This window comes from Cherax quadricarinatus, chromosome 19 (assembly GCF_038502225.1).
Source record: "Cherax quadricarinatus isolate ZL_2023a chromosome 19, ASM3850222v1, whole genome shotgun sequence".
NCBI classification, from domain to species: domain Eukaryota; kingdom Metazoa; phylum Arthropoda; class Malacostraca; order Decapoda; family Parastacidae; genus Cherax; species Cherax quadricarinatus.
This window is the reverse complement of record NC_091310.1, coordinates 40,662,184-40,684,831: the sequence shown is the minus strand read 5'-3', so window position 1 is coordinate 40,684,831 and position 22,648 is coordinate 40,662,184. Positions and strand designations below refer to the sequence as shown.

General features: G+C 38.2%; 2 protein-coding genes and 1 long non-coding RNA gene across 7 annotated transcripts in view; 1 reads left to right on the top strand and 2 right to left on the bottom strand.

Moving 5' to 3' along the window:
- Gyg (glycogenin 1) overlaps positions 1-10,748 on the bottom strand; it is a 122,139-nt gene extending 111,391 nt beyond the window's left edge. Inside the window, exon 1 of one of the 2 annotated variants that reach the window (XM_053776144.2) lies at positions 10,612-10,748. In XM_053776144.2, coding sequence (XP_053632119.1) covers position 10,612 — 1 coding nt within the window. In that variant the 5' untranslated portion in view covers positions 10,613-10,748. The remainder of the gene's footprint in view (positions 1-10,611) is intronic. The other variant, XM_053776146.2, reaches the window with a different exon arrangement.
- LOC128688340 (E3 ubiquitin-protein ligase Hakai) lies at positions 5,996-20,990 on the top strand. 4 transcript variants are annotated; one of them, XM_053776138.2, is made up of 6 exons: positions 5,996-6,143; positions 13,149-13,258; positions 13,910-13,976; positions 15,736-15,923; positions 16,153-16,332; positions 16,829-20,990. In XM_053776138.2, the coding sequence occupies exons 1-6, from the start codon at positions 6,029-6,031 to the stop codon at positions 17,663-17,665; spliced, it is 1,497 nt and encodes a 498-aa protein (XP_053632113.1). In that variant the 5' UTR covers positions 5,996-6,028; the 3' UTR covers positions 17,666-20,990. The 4 variants fall into 4 exon arrangements, with proteins under 4 accessions (XP_053632113.1, XP_053632115.1, XP_053632116.1 ...); XM_053776140.2 differs by lacking the exon at positions 5,996-6,143 and adding an exon at positions 8,015-8,066; XM_053776141.2 differs by lacking the exon at positions 5,996-6,143 and adding an exon at positions 11,157-11,266.
- Positions 11,751-22,648, bottom strand: part of LOC138852939 (uncharacterized) — a 23,977-nt gene continuing 13,079 nt past the window's right edge. The window contains exon 3 of the long non-coding RNA XR_011392198.1: positions 11,751-11,970. This is a non-coding gene — a long non-coding RNA (uncharacterized lncRNA). The remainder of the gene's footprint in view (positions 11,971-22,648) is intronic.

Sequence of the window (22,648 nt, the reverse complement as noted above, 5' to 3'; positions counted from 1 at the left end):
GCTGCCTGACTGATGTACCTGTAACTAAGACCACTTGAGACAATTACAATACTCACTACCAACACAAAATTCATGTTAAAACCCATGACACAACACACCACCGTGACACAACACACCACCGTGACAAAACACACCACCATCACACGACACAAACCACCATCATACAACACACATCACCATCCTCACATAACTCAAACCATCCTCGCACAACATACACCATCCTCATACAACACACACCACACATCACCATCACACAACACACACCACCTTCTCACAACACACACCACTTCTCACAACACACACCACCATCTCACAACACACACCACCTTCTCACAACACACACCACCATCTCACAACACACACCATCAAACAACACACACCACCATCATACAACACACCACCATCTCACAACACACACCACCTTCTCACAACACACACCACCATCGCACAACACACACCACCATCACACAACACACACCACCATCACACAACACACACCACCTTCTCACAACACACACCACCATCTCACAACACACACCATCAAACAACACACACCACCATCATACAACACACCACCATCTCACAACACACACCACCTTCTCACAACACACACCACCTTCTCACAACACACACCACCATCGCACAACACACACCACCATCACACAACACACACCACCATCGCACAACACACACCACCATCGCACAACACACTACCATCACACAATACACACCACCATCACACAACACACACACCACCATCACACAACACACACCACCATCACACAACACACACCATCACACAACATACACCATCTCACAACACACCATCACACAACACACCATCACACAACACACACCACCATCACACAACACACACTATCACACAACATACACCACCGTCACACAACATACACCACCGTCACACAACACACACACCGCCGTCACACAACACACCACCGTCACACAACACACCACCGTCACACAACACACACCACCATCACACAACACACACCACCGTCACACAACACACAACACCGTCACACAACACACACCACCGTCACACAACACACCATCACACAACACCGTCACACAACACACACCACCGTCACACAACACACCACCGTCACACAACACACCACCATCACACAACACACCCCACCGTCACACAACACACACCACCGTCACACAACACACACCATCATCATACATTTTCCACAAAGCTAAAACATAAGTGAATATAACAATTACCATGTGGAGTGATGGAGATGTTATTAGTGAGCCTCGCCAACCTACCCACCATGGGGGATAATATTTCTCTTGATTTAGTGCTTCATACATGGTACTGATCTTTAAGTGTTTATTACAATATATATATATAATATATATATATATATATATATATATATATATATATATATATATATATATATATATATATATATATATATATACATATATATATACAGATGCACTTACACGCACGCGCGCACAGAGGTGGGACCAGGAGCTGTGAACAGACCCCTGCAACAATATATATATATATATATATATATATATATATATATATATATATATATATATATATATATATATATATATATAGGTGAGCACAAACGTCACCTCGTGAGACTTGAAACGTGTGAGCCTCACATTTTCGAAGTAGCTCTTAATGGCTCTACTATCGATTATCTAGGGGATTCTATAATCAAATGCAGAGTACATTAAATTCAGAGAATATTCAGCGGAAGAAAGGTCATATGTAGTGAGGTTAGGTATTGTATGTCAGGTCACCTGATGGCAGTGGCATGTAAGGTTTACTTAACCAGAACGGCTGTTTAAACTCCCGGTGTTTTGCCCAAATGTATTACTAAGGGAATACGTTTGATTCTAACCAACGACACCTCTATTGGTCCTCTATTATTTTGAGTTTGGCCTCATCTACTTCGTAAGATGCCCATTAGGGTTTCTGTACATAACATATGCATTATTATTGTCAAAATAGCAAGCGCATTTATGTTCATTGATCCTCGTGTGCAGATCTCTTGCTATTTGCCTCTCACACAGATCTATAAAACCGTAGTAGCCTCCACATGGATTGTACCTGGAGAGGGTTCCGGGGGTCAACGCCCCCGCGGCCCCGTCTGTGACCAGGCCTCATGGTGGATCACTGCCTGATCAACCAGGCTGTTACTGTTAGCCGTACACAACCTGACGTACGGATTGATATAAACTCCTGCTTTGGTGCCGAAGGTGTTATTAGACTTCTTTTTTGTGAGCTCTTTGATGCTGGTACTAGAGATATCTACCTACCAAAATCTTTGAGAAACGCGTGCACAGGAGACTGTATTCATTTATAACGGCACAAAACATACTCAACCCCTGCCAATTTGGATTCAGGAAAAATAAAAGTACTAATGATGCAATCATAAAAATGCTAGATCTGCTTTACACAGCACTGGAAAATAAGGAATATCCACTAGGAATTTTTATTGACCTAAGAAAAGCTTTTGACACAGTAGACCACGGCATCCTACTCCACAAACTTGACCATTATGGTATAAGAGGCCATGCGCTTGCATATTTCAAATCTTACCTTACTAATAGGTATTAGTATGTCACTATTAAAGACACAGCATCAACAACACGGCCACTTGATACTGGAGTTCCGCAGGGAAGTGTCCTTGGTCCCCTGCTCTTCCTCATATACATCAATGATCTTCCAAACGTATCCCAACACCTGACGACACGACTTATGTCATCTCTCACCCTAATCTTGCCACCTTCAACACCATTGTTAACGAGGAGCTGATAAAAATATCGACTAGGATGACGGCCAATAAACTTACGCTTAACACTGACAAAACCTACTATATTATGTTTGGTAGCAGAGCAGATGCGCAAATTAACATTAAGATCGACAACACTCTAATTACCAGACATAATGAGGGCAAATTCCTAGGCCTATACCTTGACAACAACCTGAATTTCAGCACCCATATCCAACACATAACCAAAAAAGTATTCAAAACGGTTGGGATCCTCTCCAAGATACGATACTACGTGCCGCAAAATGCCCTTCCCACACTATACCACTCACTTATTTATCCATACCTCACCTATGCTATTTGTGCTTGGGGATCAACTGCAGCAACACACCTAAAACCAATAATAACCCAACAAAAAGCCGCAGTTAGAATAATCACTAAATCCCATCCCTGGCAACCCCCCCCCCACTCTTCATAGATCTAAACTTACTCCCTGTTCAGTACATCCACACTACTGTGCAATCTACATCTACAGGACCTTAAATTCCAATGTTAACCTTGACCTAAAACGCTTTCTTGATAGTTGTGACAGAACCCACAGGCATAACACCAGACACAAACATCTCTACGACATTCCCCGTGTCCGACTAAACCTTTACAAAAATTCAATGTCAAAGGCCCTAAAATCTGGAACACCCTACCTGAAAACTCGAGAACTGCAGACACATTCATCACCTTCAAAACTACCATTAGAAAACATCTCATCTCCCTGATACACCCCGTCAACTAACTACACGAATACCGCCTGGTGGTTCACACTTTCACTCACCCATTTGACCATAAACAGAAATATTAATCTCAATCTTAAAATAATGAATCCTAACTAGTCATAAGTTGGCCTGTGATACTCCAATACTGAAGTGAAACTATGTACTGTGCCAAAACAAAAGCATTCGCATTGCTAAACTCACAAACTAGTATTTAGTCACCTAGCCATAATACCAACTTACCTCATAATTTGTAATATTTTAAAATTAAAAATTAAACTAAGTCTGCCCGAAATGCCTAGCCATGCTAGGTGTTCTAGTGGTACACTCTGTAATTATTTTACCACATGTAAACCACACAATAACCAAATTCTGTAAACTCAGCATTGTAATCCTTATAGAGAATAAACTTTGAATTTGAATTTGAATACCTGGAGGGTGTGCAGGTACCTCCAGTACCAAGTAGTGGCAACTCAGATCTCATATTCCTGCCGTAGCTGGGAAGATCTTTAGAGATGTTGGCTATCTTCAAGTTTGTGATTATGGCAAGTATAATAGATGTGTCAGAAAACGTTGTGCTTTTCATATATAAATTAAACGAGGAGGGGAGGGGGTCAGGTACAGTTTGGTGAGAACTATGTGGCTAAAATTACAATCCTTGTGAAATATTCTGAGCTGCAAATCCTAAATGCCGTAAGAAAAAAATGATGACCACCCAACAAATCTCTACTGGCATTTTCTGAGAAGCTGATTTACAGAACATTTTTAATGAAAAAGAAAGGCAAATCATAACATCTAAATATGGACGTTTTACGTCCTGTGTTCCTCCCAGTGTAAATTTCATCATTCGATGCTGTTAAGTTTAAACTCATACATAGAAATATCAACGGTCATCTAATGAAGTGGGATGAGGCTCAGCTCATCATAAAGGAAGACTCATACTGGTGCCGTTGCTTAGAATTAATCTTAATATTGGTTTATGTAATGTATATACATTATTTGGTGCTTGTCTGTTTGTTTGGTGTTTAACTATTAGTGTTTACTGCTAAGATTGTTATTGTAATAAGGTATCCCCATCACTGTCTGACAGATGAGATAATGTTCAGGGTCAAGCCCTTCGTTATAACAACCCATATTATTTTCTCGTTATTATTTCAATTTTTTATAACATTGTATGAAAAGTTTGACACTAATTCGTAACAATGAATTAGCCAAAGGAAGGTGGTGTCACTGGTTTGAATTATCTATATAATAAGCATGGGCAGGACTGAACTCTTATGTAAAGTGATGCAGCCTTCCAGTCTTCCCTTCCCATACCCCAATCTGGCTCTGAGATCAGATGGTGTTTTACTGCCGACCAGGGAATAATGTGAGCTTAGATGCTGTCTCCACTCCACACAGTCTCCCACATAAACACCCACCGCAGTCATTTTTGCCACAATTTATGAGCGCTGTCTTGTGACTTCCATCGGTGGATTGTACACTAACATGCGTTGACTAAGTATTGCCCAGTGTGGACTGTCTTTTTAACTACTGTATGTCCAGTGTGAACTGTGTATTTAACTTGTGAATAGTACTGACTTTGCCTCTGGGAGGATGGGTCGCCACTCTATTAAGACTATTCATAACACAAACACACACACACACTTTACATTTCCTTACATAGGCTCTGTCTTTTGAGATTGTCTGGTGTGAAGCAGAAACGTGGAAGATATTTACACATAATGTGATACCCGTTTACAAAATAGGAGATAAATCATTATCTTCAAATTAATTCCTCCCTCCCCCTCAAGAGCTAAATGCATATGTTCTCCTTCACAGCATGAAGCATAAGACAGAAAGTCTTAAGAATATAGAACACAACTCGCCTGCTGATAACCCTTCATCTAAACTATGCAGGTCAGCTGGTCTCCATATTGTATGTTGGATATAAATGCACCAGAAAACACAGGATCTGCTGCAATTTTATAATTGTAATTTGTAAAGGTATACCTAAAAACACTCCAAACTGTAAAAACAGTGATATCTATATATTGAAGCAGCCAAGGATGAAGTTCACGTGACCAGGCTAACTTTTTGGGGGGCTCTAATGTACTGCTTTTATGATGGTATGTTTACTCACAGGATGAGTGATGTTGCCAAACAAACTCGGAACAAATCGGGGCAAAATTCAGTTTTATGTCAGGGCGGTAAGATGTCAATAATATAAGAAAATAGGTACTCTATTGTGCCTACCGGCCTATATTAGGCTGGTTCCACTGATATTCACCCACTCTCCATTGAGTCAATGACACTACAACAGAGGTTACCGAGTTATCAGACCTGCCTCTCATGGCAAGCAATAGCGGCTATTGCATCTCTTTTTACTGTACAATGTCTTGTTAGTCTAACAGGTTAAATATATGTTATCGCGCAAGTCTTGGCAAACTGCCGCTCTTCCCCACTCAACATTTAATCACGCGAATTAACAGCTCAGGGAAAAGGAGTTCAGGCAGTATGTATATATACCGAGGTGTGTGTATCTGTGTATATGCATCGAAAGATGTGTATCTTCCAGTGCAAGTACTGTACACCAAAAAATGTGTTACCTCCAGTGTATATACACCAAGAGGTGAGTATCTCAGCGAATATACGATGAATGTATTATAATCCTTTTTTCTAGGGACTAAATTAACCTTGAATGGTGGTGTACTGGTTATACGCAATTTTAATTATTCTCGTGTAGCAGATAGGGTTTAAATATAATAAACCAACCAAAGGCCAGGGACTTTCCTACTGCAAGTTTTCCTCTACAGGCGCTCCCTCCTGATGATGATAATGATGACAATGGTGAGAGCTCTCTCCCTGCGCCTCCTCCTCCTCTAAGAGAGCTCTCTCCCTGCACCTCCTCTAAGAGAACTTTCTCCCTGCACCTCCTCTAAGACAGCTCTCTCCCTGCATCTCCTTCTCTAAGAGAGCTCTCTCCCTGCGCCTCCTCCTCCTCTAAGAGAGCTCTCTCCCTGCACCTCCTCTAAGAGAACTTTCTCCCTGCACCTCCTCTAAGACAGCTCTCTCCCTGCATCTCCTTCTCTAAGAGAGCTCTCTCCCTGCGCCTCCTCCTCCTCTAAGACAGCTCTCTCCCTGCACCTCCTCTAAGAGAACTTTCTCCCTGCACCTCCTCTAAGACAGCTCTCTTCCTGCATCTCCTTCTCTAAGACAGCTCTCTCCCTGCATTTCCTTCTCTAAGGAAGCTCCCTCCTTGGAGCTCCTCTAATGGAGCTCTCTCTTTGGAGTTTCCCCTCTAAGAGAGCTGGCTCCTGTTGTGTGATCCCTCTCACTTTCCCCTTGTCCCCCCTCGTCGGCGCCACACTCCATCAGTAGCCACACTAACATTAGCACAAGCACAACCCAAGAAAAACTGGTGATCAACCACACTCTCCGACACTTAACTGTCACACCATCACCAGCTGAGTGCTGCCACACCATCACCAGCTGAGTGCTGCCACACCATCACCAGCTGAGTGCTGCCACACCATCACCAGCTGAGTGCTGCCACACCATCACCAGCTGAGTGCTGCCACACCATCACCAGCTGAGTGCTGCCACACCATCACCAGCTGAGTGCTGCCACACCATCACCAGCTGAGTGCTGCCACACCATCACCAGCTGAGTGCTGCCACACCATCACCAGCTGAGTGCTGCCACACCATCACCAGCTGAGTGCTGCCACACCATCACCAGCTGAGTGCTGCCACACCATCACCAGCTGAGTGCTGCCACACCATCACCATCTGAGTGCTGCCACACCATCAGCTAAAGTTTACTGTACCATCACCAACTGAAGTCGACCACACCATCGCCAGATGAAGTCTACTGTACCATCACCAGCTGAAGTCTACCACACAATCATCAGCTGAGGTGTACCACACCATGACCTACCACATCATAACCACCTGAAGTCTACCACACCATGACCAGCTGAAATCTACCACACCTTCACTGCCTGAAGTCTACCATACCATCACCACCTGAAGTCTAATACACCATCACAACCTGAAGTCTAATACACCATCACCACCTGAAATCTACCACACCATCACCACCTGAAGTTAACACTTCATTACCACCTGAAGTCTACCACACAATCACCACCTAAAATCTACCACACAATCACCAGCTGAGGTGCACCACACCATCACCAGCTGGGGTCTATCACACCATCACAACACTACCAGTCAAGGGGCTATAACAATGCAAGTGATCACAATTTGAAAAGCACACATTCCTTATGTTGTCCTGATATAATAATCACATTCCTATGAAACACTTGCCACAAATTCTTTCTTAGTTTTTCCTAAAATCAGCTGATGCAAGTGTTGATGATACGAGGGGACCTGCTCTGTTGAATCATACTGTTTTTGAGAAGTTCGATACAACAATGTAACTACAGTGTGCAACAAACACTAACAGCCTGGGTGGTCAGACACAGAAAAAAGCCTCCAACACTTCTTGAGCTAATGACCCAAACTGATTTAGTGCTTCACATAAATACTGGTATGTATTAATAATAAAATAATAATAATAATAATAATAATAATAATAATAAATAATGTAAAGTATCAAACATTACCACAATGAACAGTAAACTGAATTTTAGATGGCTTTTGTATGCTGTTAATGTGAATAATAGGCAACAATGAGGACTATTTTTAATACCATTCACAGCCACAAATAGAAAAAAACTTATAAATAGATACAGAATATTATTTTAAACTGATAATTCTAAACAATATCACTATTGATATAGCATATTTTTTTTTTTTTGACATACTGTAGTCATAATTGGCACTGCATCACTCTAAACATACCGCACTTCTAAGGACTTGTGATTGGTCATGCCAAATGCTCAGGAAGTCAATTTACAATTCAATGTGGTGATTCCTACAAGTATCATCAACTGCATGTATGTGGGGGAGGGGGAACCACACTAAAACAATTTCCACAAAATTTCTTTATTTAGTTCTTATTGCAAAACTGCATCATTCAGTTCTTGTATTACTGATGGTATACAATACCAAGAAGTTGATGAATCAGACACATATGCAATAATTGGGTATCTTTACTGATCATCATTCAGTACATGTACTTGTGTTATTGATGGTATACAGTATCAGCAAACTGATGCATAAGACACATATATATAGCAACACTTGGGTATCTTTATTGATTCAGTATTTTTGTTATCTTCAAGAGAGTGCTAGAATAATAAGGCAGGAGTATATTATTATATTCATGTGGAAACACTGAACCTGATAGTCATATGGTGCCTAGGGAATGGGAGGAGTGGGATAATTAGGTTTGATTCAAGCTGGGAATAGCTTCATTTCCTTGGATAAAGAACAGTTCACTAATATCATGGCATCACTTCTTGAAGAGACTGCAAGACTTTAAATGAATGTACAATACTGTACATACAAGTTTAGCAGTGGAATGCCAATTATAAATATGCAAAAACAGAATTTGTATTATTAAAAAACATTATTTTATATAATACCACTGAAAAGTAATAATATATCTATTTGTAACTTTTTATATTATATTATTACTGTGTATTTCTCAAATCCTCATGAGGGGGGTCACATTAACAGCATAATCAAGTGCTTTATGAGACTGACTGCCTTTCTTGAGCCCTATATTAATGATCTGAATGACTAATGTGTGAGATTACAGCTAATGTACTCTCAGTACCTTGCTGTCAAAATCAACTACACTACAAGTATTTACATGTGGTCTGGAACAAACATGGATTTAAATCCATATGAAAAATTTTAGGGACTAGATATATCCTAGGTTAAGTCATCATAAAATGTCACTCTCATGTGTCTATGATAATTATGTATAATATGTATGTAATAGCATGTAATGGCAGAATTCAAACTATAAATACTTATACTGTATGTACTATATAGTAATTACATTTGTACATAGCTTACATTAAAGAAGAAAACTAAACTACATTAAATAACAGAGAATCCAGTATTATTATTGGGTACTCAGTATCTAAGACTACCTGGTTAAAAACAGACAGCATGAGGATTTTGAATAATGCCTTCCAATATTTACTGTAATATACAAAAAAAAAAAAGATGAACTGATTTTATACATGTAGTCTACAGTCTGTACGGTTTAAATCCATAAGATATGATATATTTGGGCTAAATATATAAGATTTTTCATAGTTTTCAACATTATTAGATACACTGTAGTGTGTGTATATATTTCACCCAATACTGTACATCCTACTGGCTTTCTGATTGTTGTATACTTTGTAATGGAGTGATTACAAATAATCTCAATCTAAAACAGTTGACCACTTGCAGCAGGCCATTTTTTTACACACTGAAATTTTGGTCAGGATATTACTTACAACAGTTATGGTATTTTTTTTTTTCTTCAAGGAAGATACGTTAATGCAGGTAAGGGCTCTTGATCCAAAGAACTGGAGCTACTATCCTTTTCCTTGGATCTGATTGCCTCTCATTCCCTCATGAATGTAATAATAATATGGAGTTATTAAACATATTTATACAGCATTTCTTGGATGTTTAAAGGTTACTACAATGACTGAATTAAACACAAGAATATTATGGTCATAGCGGCGACAAATTATTATAACCCTTCATAAAGCTTTCGTATATAATTTGTAATTTGCATGTATCAAGGAAATAATGCAGAGGCAGGCAGAAAGTAGCACTGCCTCCCCCTCCCAGTTATACTAAGATTCTGAAGCCTTTCCGAAGTATATTGTATTAGAAAAAAAATGGCTACATTTTTAATCATAATCCAGAAGTTGTCAGCGTGAGTAAGAGAGAGTGAGTGAGTGAGTGAACGTTCATTCACCTGCTTCCCATAATAAGGCTTCTCCCCCGTGTGTACCCGTACTACGTCTCCCTCCTTTTGCTTGTCAGTTACCACTTGCCATTACCACTCCCACCATCTCGTTACCAGTCACGATTTACCTACGATGTCGCTGACCAGTTGAATGACAGACACGATTCATTTTAGTCAAATGACGAAAAAATAAGAGTCGAGTACTCACTGTCGGGAAAAGTGACGGCAGTTCTGGTGACGTCTGTGACCTTGACACTGTCCTTACTTCCTCCACTTCTCCCTTACATCTACTCTTGTCCTCTCTTAACTTCACCTCATTTATATCTAAAAAGCACACTTAAACTACCACTAATGTAATCATACATGTAATCACGTTTATTTCACGTAATTTACGTATGAAACATTTTTAGGCCGCTGACATAATTCAACCTATATATTAATGATTTTTTGGCGTTCTTACACATACATATATAAATATATTTACAGATAATGAATAAATAGTAACTGGGTTCATAAATTAAAGATGAGTGACCTAGTTTTATAATTTACATATTTTACGAATGTAATATGAATGTGAGTGCGAGATGGAGATGAATATTATATCCGTGCTATTAAATATATATTTTAAAATTTTCAAACACGTTTAGCAATGTAATATTGTTAATATCTTTAAAATAACTTATTTGATATATACAAGATACCAAAACAACCAAAAGAAATTTATTAACTTGTTAATTTAAGAAATAAACCTGTTAGTTGCTACATTACATGAGCCGTATTAAAGAGTGTGAGCAGCGTTGGTTGTGCTTCTGACGTGACGACTCTCGTCAACAACGTTTTAACAATGCCCATGGAAACAAAAGGCAAGGAATAAGTTGTATTGTACATTTTTTATACCTCTAGCACGAGTGTAACGAGAGGACAACTCACATTCTGAAGATATTGTGATATTAATATCGCTAATCATAGTTACCTTGATCTGTCTTCCCGGCTTTAAAAGTTTTTGGGTCGATAAGATTAAAGTTAGACCATAAGAAGGATGGGACACTGCATTAGGTCTACTAGCTCTTGCTAGGCAAATCCTTTTCACACCTATCCACAGTCATGTACCCATCCAACCTATATTTAAAGCTTTCCACAGTTCCACTCATCAACAGCGCCATTGCCAAACCAATACTTCCCTATAACCTTTCTAAATCTAAATTTCTCCAACTTGAATTCATTGCTGCAAGTCATGTCTTGGTTATTTTTATTATGCTATTTTTGCCCGGAATACTCTGCATATTTTTTTTTTTTTAAGGGGCTTTCGGCATGTACACCCAAATGTTATTCTCCTTTGTACAAACATTGTATCATGCTGAAATAAAATATTATTAAGTAAGACACATATGCAACAATTAGGTATCTTTATTCTGAAACGTTTTGCCTACATGGGAGGCTTCTTCAGTTGACTGCAGGAGGCAGCAGAATCAATGGTGTAATGATGATACAATCAGCCCATCACCTTCGACGAAGTAGTTTTGAGGTAGTCAGTCCCTCAGCCTGGAGAAGAACTCAGCTCCGTAATCTGAAACAATGTTAAGTCGAAGCATGAAAATGGGGACTTATATACCACTAAATGTGAGATGCAGGAAATCTTGAAGATAACAGAAGAGGTGTGGCCCACTAGTAAAAGCAAGAATGTAAGAGTGAGAGGTACTGTATCAAGCAAACCTACTGGCCCATATTAAGCAGGGTCCTCTCAGATCCAACCGTTCTGACTCTTAACTAACGGTTAGGCAATAATTTGTCAAAGATGTCCTTTGTACCTAGATATCATTGTGTTACAGTGCAAATATAATTATGGTGTGCAGTAATGAGAAGTTAATTGTCTCACTTAGTAACTTGTCAGCATTGTATACCATAGTTAGAGTCACACTGTTTATATCCCCGTTGTTTGTTCCTGTTATTTCATTTATACACTTCCTTCATGTCTCTCCTAATTCCATGGCTCTCTAGAGAGTTCGAGTTCATTTGAGCTGCATTTGTCACTTCTCCAAATTGTGGCATCCCCACTCCTAATTTTGAAGTGCAGGCATTGTACTTTCCTCTTCCAGGACCTTTAAATCTGACTAGCTGGTTTCTCAGAAATTTTGTAACATCAGAAATTTCTTATTTAATTTATTATTCAGCCTGTTTTTTTTTACTTTTATGTAATGCCAGTGAATTAACACTCACCAGTAAAATGATCTTAGCCTTCATTCTGCCCTCACAGGTGTATGAGAGGTTGAGTGGGTGTAGGCTACAGCATAGCAAATTTAGACTCTGTAATTCTTAGCTTGGTATATAAATGTTACTCTTACGTTTGTGGTATGAAGGTTGTCATTTAAAAGTACAGTGGACCCCCGGTTAACGATATTTTTTCACTCCAGAAGTATGTTCAGGTGCCAGTACTGACCGAATTTGTTCCCATAAGGAATATTGTGAAGTAGATTAGTCCATTTCAGACCCCCAAACATACACATACAAACGCACTTACATAAATACACTTACATAATTGGTCGCATTCGGAGGTAATCGTTATGCGGGGGTCCACTGTATTAAGGATGTTTGTGTATAATGATCAAATCATGATACGTACTCATACAAAATACTTATTTCTTCTATAATTTACTCAATTTTGATGGATTTTAACTGCTATTATATCAGTCATCAGCTTGGGAAACATTCTTTTTTTATGTGATTACAGTTCAGTATCTGTCTCAGGTAAAGAGTATGAAGAGCGGCGACGTAGAGGCCGTGGCCGAGGGAGGGGCCGGCCAAGAGGCAGAGCAAAGGCCCCACCAAGAGGATTACGAGTTAAGAAAAGGAATATGGTGAGGAGTTACACTGTTCCTGAAAATGATTTTTATAATGTTTGGTACCAATAAGGGTTCAAAAGATTCATTAGTGTATTAATTAACATATGATCAAGGATATTAGATGGGCAGTTGGTTGCTGAAACCAACAGATATTGAGTTAGCAGCTGCTGGAGGAGTACTTCATTGCCATATATGTTGTGGTCATTTATTTTCAGTTTACTTGTGTGTGGTTATATACTTTATATGTTACTGTTCATAGGTTTACTTAACCTAACTTAACTAACAAATTGGTTATTACCCAGCTTTCATTCAGTAGCCTTTAATATACTGTTTAATACATAGCTGCCAGTCAACTTCCTGCTGGTCCAGTTAGACACTTCGTTATCTAATACAGAAAGAAAATTTTATTGTTGAAATAAGCCTTGTCACAAATGTACAGCATAAATAAATGTTCTGCTAGAGCTTTTAAAAAAATGTCATTTAAAGGTACAAAGAAATGCTTATATTGATGATGTATAAATTTTTACCAAAGAGGTACTTTGTTTATACAGTGTCTTTAACTTTCATTGTTATGAATTATTTAAGTAATGATATAAGTTTCCTTGTAGTATACATAATTTTGTGGTTTTTAAATAATTTGTCACTCTTATTTTTGATCGTTGACAGATAGAGAGTGAAGAGGAGGATGAGGAGCCAACACCAAAGGAGAATGAACCACCAAAGGCAAAACAATGTAAGTCTACCTAACCAATACTAATACAGGTACAACACCAATTTACCAGCACAGTTGGTTCCTAGGTCTTGCTGACATATCGATTTTGCTAGACCAATGGAGGTCACATAATAATAATTAAAAAATATGCTTTTGACCCACCATGGTCTCATGGAAACTTAAACATTATAAATGAAACATGTTTATTAATTACTGTGCTTACAAAGAATGGTGCAGTACTATTGCTAACAAAATGGCAAATTTTAGAATTTACCAGAACTGTGGAGCTAATCGCATAGGTCCGGAAGTTGAGGGTTGTCACGATTACTGTCTGTTTCATAGTTGACTGTTTCATCATGGATCTGTGATGTTACAAGGATGTACAGGGCACTTGAGGCCACAGGATTTTCAACTGAAGGCCTATTGCTATGATACATTTTTCATGGCTATCTTTTTAAATATTTTTTTCAAAATGAAGTCATTTCATGTGTTTTGAACTTTCCCTGTATAATTTTTCATGCATCAAATAAAAATTTATTAGCTCTTGCTCTGCTACAAAGGAACATTGTTCTTGGTCTTTGATTATTCACCTGACAGCTCAGTTAACTTACAATAATAATATGTAATAATATACATGTATCTTTATTTCTACGAATACATGTACAAGGTACATAGGCCTAGCTGACATTAATGACGTACTACTATATAGAAAGCCGCTTGTTATGCAGAGCATTTCAGGCAAATTAGGTCAGTTTTGTCCCAGGATGCTACCTACACCAGTTGACTAACACCCAGGTACTCATTTTACTTATGGGGAACATAGACAACCAGTGTAAGGAAACACACCCAATGTTTCTATCCTCACCGGGAATCAAACCCAGACCCTCACCATGTGAAGCGAGAGCTTTAGCCACCAGGCCATGGGGCACATAGCAGTTGACAAATTACTTGTATACCTATTAACCCTGGCCATGGCTAGGGTTAATTGTTATAAAAATATGCTAAGAACTGCACAAAATCGAGGGATCACCAACTACTCAACAGCTGTATTGTAAACAACATAAGTGAGTGTACTATGTACACTCACTTATATCTGAGGTTTCCCAGTACATTAATCTGGCAAAAAAAGTAGCCTGAAAATTTTCTCTGGACTAAACGAGGTGATGGACCATCCATTGCCAGTAAATCAGTGTTGCACCTGTAGTTGAATCACTTTGAAAGTTCCTACATATAATAGACTATTTTTTGGTACACGATTCACTTTTGTTCAATTTTTTTTATTTTACTGGGTTGGCATGGAAATGTGATATACATTACCTGATTGTCACTGGAGAGAATTGTGCAAAAACAACAGGACTTCATATTTTTAATTGTTATAGAATTTTTTTTATTTAAGACACGTTTCATCATACATAATAAAAAAACTCTCCTTTAAACATTTTTTATCTTTTATTCTTCCTGTAATCCTTTGTAGATTTGAAGATTGGCTGCAGCTTCAGGTGCATTTTGACTAAACTGTTTCTCATTTGCAACACAATATGACAGATCTTCTCTCTTAGCTGTTTTTGCCCTTATTTTTGACACATTCCTATTACTAAATATCTTGCTAGTGTAAATTTTTGAAATACACTATATCTGGTAATCTAAAAGATATTATTACTCAAAACTATAGAACTAGATTTGTTTTTTGGTTGTTGTGAGATATACTACTTTGTTGTAATTCTATATAAAACAACATTGGTAAGATAAGATGTTTCCTATTAATCCATCATCTTTGCAGTTGATCAAGACTGTGACATCTCATCACTGGAGGCTCCCACCTTCACAACTTTAGACCGTGGCCCACCTGCTCCTATGCTTCGATTATCTTGGGATCACCCAGTTAATTTGATTGGCGAAAAAGTACTTTCTCCTCGGATCCACATTTGTGATGCATGTAACAAACCAATTCTTATCTATGGACGAATGGTAAGACAGTTACTCTTTGTAGCAATATCCCTTCTCTATTTGTTTTACACAAGTAATATAAAAATCATACTTGTTTTTATCTGTTTGAAGATTGTATTTTTCAATATAATGTTGGTATGGAATCATAAAAAAATTATCAGTTAGAAGCCATTGTGCATCATTCTCTTAAAAAGATTTTGGCTATATTTTATGGTGATTCTGTGAGAAAGTAACAAAAATTATTTTGCAGATTCCATGTAAACATGTATTTTGTCTGTGGTGTGCACGAAGCGAAGACCGAGTGTGTGCTCGGTGTGGAGAGCGGGTGGCTAGGGTAGAGCAGACTGGCTTAGGCACAGTGTTTATGTGCAACTACACAATCAATAAGGCAGTTTGCAAGCGTACATACTTGTCCCAGAGAGATCTTCAGGTAAAGCTGTTTTATTTATTTATGTGCTATTTATTTATGTGCACAGGAACCATTCTAGATTTAGAAGGAAAAAAATGTAGACTGAACAATGAAGTAAATTTATGAGATTATTGAGATAATTCAATAAACTTCAGTCATGAAGAAAATGGGTATAAAGGCACAGCATGCAGAACATACATTAATTGTGACCCTGAGCAAAATGTAGTCCCAATAAAAGCCTGTTCTAAATATTATGATACCCATACCTAGTGGTCTTATGCTTGTATTCTGTACTTCCATAAGGAAAAGGGCTGATGAGATGTAAAGTGTGCATCTGAACTAGTATGTAAGGAGGAAGGGTTAAAGGCTACTTTATTAAGTGACATGGCTTTTGCTCCTTTATGAGTGTAGGTAGCACAGATAATAAATCACAGAATTAATCTTGATTTATTAAAGGAACTTTATTATTATTTTGATAAACAATAACATTTTATAATTTTCTATTATTTTTACATAGGCTCACATTGATCATCGACATATGAAAATGTCTGGAGTTCCTGGTGTGCCTAAAGAAGACATGAAAGAAGAACGTCTGAGTCATCGTGACCCTAGAGGTGAATGTCGAGAATCAAGAGGGGACCCAAGAGGGGAGGTTAGGCAAGATCCACGTTCAATGTCAGACCCTAGGGTTGGAAAGGAAGGTTATGATCACCGTGAATCATATTCTGCTTCACAGTTTGCACGTCAAGGGTCTGGACAGTTTGCCACTGGTCATTCACAGTCACATCAATCACCCTCCACTCACCAAGGAACATCACATCACATTTCTGTTATTCCTGTTATGACCACAGCCCGAACCAATCTTATTACAGTCCCGCTCCAGGATCCCCCTGAGCATTCATCTTTCCAGCACTCTGCTCCATCTCGTCCAACACCCACTCATCCACCCCCTCACTTGCCACCAACACATCCTCCACCTACTCATACATTCACAAGTCCACCTCCAGCCCACCCACAGCCTCCTCCAACCCATTCACAGCCTTCTCCATATTCCTCATCCTTCACTACACCATACAGCAGTCAGCCAGCTCAGTATACATACCCACCAAACCCTGCAGCACCACCTCCTCCAAACCCCACTGTCCCACCACCCCCATACTCAAATGTAGCTCCAACTGTCCCACCTCCAACAACATATGGGAGTCGTCCTCAATATGAGGGGCAGTATACAACAGCTAGTCAGTGGTCTACACCACCACCACAAGCCCCTCCTTCTCATCCACCTGGGCCTCCTCCACACCATGCACCTCCACCTGCTGCTCAATCAACTCAGTATTACAGAAAAAGTTTTTAATGGTTTCCAGTCATATAGCAGATTTGTGACCAAGTTGGAATATTCATAATAGAGGTATTGCAGTAAACTACTAATATCATGATATTGGGACTACATTTAAGCAGAGCTGCTACTGTCACGACCTCTGATATTAGAACTGCTGTCAGTGTTGCAATTTTTCAAGAAACTTCTAAAATGGTGGAGAGTCCTTTTCTGAAGGTAATGACACTAAAAAATGCAAAATTTGATGGAAAACTTACAGAAATATACAGGCACTAAGTTGGCAGTTGGCACAATTTACTCCTCGCTGATTTCTCCCACTTTGAGGCCTATTTTAGGCCAGTTACATGGCTCAAAATGACCCAATTTCTGGTTATTTTGCTATTATACCATCTATTCTATCAATTAAGAACATAAAAATTGCCATTCAGTTATCAAAAGTACCACATAATGTGCCCTGAAATCAGTAATTTAGCCAACTCTACACAAAAATCAATTTCCAATTTAAAAAGTCTAAAATAGATGCTGTAGACATTTCAACCACTAAAGCAACCTTTCCTTTGTTCATTAATCATGTCTTTAGGTCTTTCTTACATAACACTTGCCCTTCATTTTGAATGCATCATCACACAAAAAATCAAAGCTTTGCTACATTTATCAGCCAGTCAAATATAACACTAAGAATGGTTGATCATTGTTTAGGTCATCCCAATAATTGAAGCAGACCTAATAAAAACCCATAAAACAGACAATGGGAGGAGGTAGGAGGGCCTCTGCCCTTCCAAAAATTTAATACAGTGGAAGATCATAATTTTCACTTGTTTTGTTCCTGAAAACTGAGCTACAAATGATTTCTATGATTTATAGACTGAAAAATGTATTTGAAAAAATAGGGTTATGTTCTTCAAACCTTTGAGAGAGCTATAAATAATTTCTTGAATATCATAAAAATAATAGTTTTTCTTACTGAACAGTGGCAGTGATGATGCTTTGTGAAATACCATAACTGTAGTGAGGTTCAGACATTAAAAGAAAGCACATTAGCTAACAAATGGCTACATTAATACTGTATACATGTATTATATGTCCATAGGTAGTAGGTTGGTAGACAGCAACCGCCCAGGGAGGTACTACTGTCCTGCCAAGTGAGTGTAAAACGAAAGCCTGTAATTGTTTTACAGGATGGTAGGATTGCTGGTGTCCTTTTTTCTGTCTCATGAACATGCAAGATTTCAGGTATGTCTTGCTACTTCTACTTACACTTAGGTCACACTACACATACATGTACAAGCACATATATACACACCCCTCTGGGTTTTCTTCTATTTTCTTTCTAGTTCTTATTCTTGTTTATTTCCTCATATCTCCATGGGGAAGTGGAACAGAATTCTTCCTCCTTAAGCCATGCATGTTGTAAGAGGTGACTAAAATGCCGGGAGCAAGGGGCTAGTAACCTCTTCTCCTGTATATATTACTAAATTTGAAAGGAGAAACTTCCGTTTTTTCTTTTGGGCCACCCCGCCTCGGTGGGATACAGCTGGTGTGTTGAAAGAAAGAAAGAAAAAGAAAAAGGAGAAACTTTCGTTTTTCCTTTTGGGCCACCCCGCCTCGGTGGGATACGGCCGGTGTGTTGAAAGAAAGACATGTATTATATGTTACCTTCAAGTTAAGTTCAGGATGCTTAACATGTTGAAGTGAGTGGAGAGGGGTGGCTGTGGACCTATTCCTTGTTCTTTGTGAGGGTTACTCATTGCACAAGCCCTTATCTTTGTTTCATTGTCTCAAATTGATTAAATTGTTGATTCTCTAACGTCAAACACTCGTGTTGTCTCCAGGATACATGTACTGCCCTTCAGCATCTCAATTACCTCCAGTTTTTTCAAGATAGGCATAGTATCACACTTAATCTTCTTGCTTCACCAGCATCATCTGCACTTCGTTTGGAAGCCATGATAAATATCTAAGAGACAGGATGGGGCAGTGAAAAAAGAGCACTGTGCACTGAGCTAAAGTTGTAAGGTATGCATTAGATACACTGACCTGCTTAAGAGGCTTATTTGTTTATGTCCCATCACTCCCTCTCACCCTGCTCCACACTGCTAAGACAATAAAGTTCCCTAATACATATTGGGGAGGCTTCAGGGCTGCCTGCTACAGCCATGAAATGCATGCTTCCAGTGGCAATGAATTTTGCTCCAGCACTTCTTAACAGAAATGCATGCCATGAATAGAAATGAATTCCACTCCCGCATGCCTTGATGTAAGTGGGTGCGCTTCTATAAGAAATGAAAACTTAAATTTCAATAGCATAATATTGAAAATGCTAGTAATGATCGTGCGACTTAATGGTTTCTACTGTATTTCCACCACTTTGAGGCCTATTTCAAGCCACTTTGTCTGAAACTGATCAAAATCATCTCTATTTAACTATTATGTCTTTTAGTGTATCAGTTGATACCACCAAACTTTCAGGCAATAAAAAATTGAAAATCATCCTAGAACATGCTTCAAAGTCAATATTTTAAACCAAACACAAGGGCAGAGTTTAGCTGTTCACATCATGCACTGCATGGGGCAGAATTCTTTTTTATACATACTGTGCTGACCCACAGCACAGATCCATTCTCTCATGTGAAGGTCAAAATTTACCAATCACAACATAATTGAGGAAGCTATGCTTAAGACATAGATCTATGTAAGTGACACTGACATCAGTGATGTAGATCTACATGGGAGACTGTGAAAGGGCTAATAATACTGTAGCCGAGAAAGTAGTATAAGGTAATCTTATTTAGAATATTTTTGTGCATAACTAGATTTGTTTTTATTTAAATCCATTTGGTGCTTTAAAAGGCTCATTCATACATGAAACTGTTTGGCACATTGCACTGCTAAGTTCACTTATATTTAAACACACTTGGCCCATTACTACGTTCGTGTGGTATTTCCATTGGTAATGCATTTTTTCCAGAAGAGTAAGTCGTAAGTGCATGATATGAAATTTAGAATGTGATGAAGTTTCTCTCTTTTAATGTGAAAGTTAAATGGCTTGAAATAATTTTCTGTAATTAGCATAATATAGAACATTTTTTTGTTACCTGCTCTAGAAATTTTTAAAACTTCATTCTCTAAGAATTGTAAATGAAAGAATTTATAGATGGATCATTGAGGGATGGGAGAAGTGTGCTGGGATATATGTACTGAATAGTAATGTCGAATTACAAGTGTCTGCAGTGAGTGGAGAGTAAACATGGTTATTGTAGAGCATGTACTAGAAATGCTCTTTAGCATATTTAATGAGTTTGTCAGATATGAAAATATAAAGATGGAATTTATCCTAAGTGAATTACAGTTTTCTTAACCCACCATCTTTTATGGCTGAGGTACATATTGACTTGTAGTTGTGATGTGGTGACTTTGATCTGGGTGCAGTGATGTGCAGTTGAATTTCGAGAATACTGTATAAAGACTTAAGTCATGTTCAATGTGATAGTGGAATGAAGAGAGATAATAAATTCTAATTACTGCTATGTTTGAGTAATATGTGTCACATCTGTATGCTGTTTAACTTTAGTTCTAAGTGATTGCTCAAATAAGACAGTTTTAGTAACAGGCTGTTGGCTTTGTAAGCATACAACTCAAACCAGATATTTGTCAGTGCCCTCTTGGTTATATCACCAGATGCCAAAGCTGTTGAAATGAGTGAAAATGTTAAGTGCTGTAGTGAATAACTTGATTCTGAAACCTAGAAATGTAGGTGATGCAAATTTCCCTAACACTTAAATACACAGTAGCATGTATACTCCATAGTATAATACTGTACCCACAGTATAAAAATTTTTTTAACAAGTACTGTATTAAAGTAATTACTTCATACACATAAATGGGTTGATTATTTGTGTGCATGATAGTTATTCCTTGAGCAAAGTAAGCATAAAAATCTTTTGCCATGATTCACAACTTTCATCTGATTCAAATATGTTTCTGCTCATTTGTACATGTTTTATATTCTGGTTTCATAAAAATAAAATGTGTTTATATAGCACCCCTGCTATCAGGAATAATAAAACAGATGTGTCTTCCTGCAATAGCATTGTTGCATTTTGATAGCCAGAGTGTTATTGAATATCCTCCCTTGTATGACACTAGAAACGCTTACCTTTTTTTACAGTTCAAGTCTTAGAAGTCACTTAATTCCACTCTAATCTAATGGTACACTCACACAAGCCTATTGGATGTTCAAGGCTTTAGCACACAAAACCACTTTTACCCCTTCCTCCAACCCTTCCTGGGATGACCTCTGCCCTTTCGTTTCTCCACCCCCCAGTTTATATATCCTCTTAAACATCATATTCTACTCCATCTTATGACATTTGACACTACATCAGTTAATCTTTTTAAATGTCATTTCATTTGAAATTGCTATGATCTTTGCTTTTACATACTGTACATCCTGCAACCCATAGTTTCCAATGATTGTTCTCAAATGTATTACTTGTTAAACAATTTCTGTATGAACCTTATGGGTTTGGTGCTTAGTTATGAGTATAATAATAATAGTTTAAAATTTCTCATTAAACAAGAAGTCATTAAAATGGGGGGTGACCTGTTTATTAATAGTACAATACCTGCACTTTAAAGGAGGGGTTTGGGATATTGGCAGTTTGGAGGGGTATGTTGTGTATCTTTATATGTATATGCTTCTAAACTGTTGTATTCTGAGCACCTCTGCAAAAGCAGTGATAATGTGTGAGTGTCGTGAAAGTGTTGAATGATGATGAAAGTATTTTCTTTTTGAGGATTTTCTTTCTTTTTTGGGTCACCCTGCCTCGGTGGGAGACGGCCGACTTGTTGAAAAAAAAAAAAAAATCTGTAATTTGTTACTGAAGCATCTGTAATATTTCTAAATTATTTTATAGGGACGCTCAGTATTCTACATTGCACATACATACTGTACTTATATTAAGTAACGTAAGTAGAAAAAAGATTGTTTAATAATGCAAT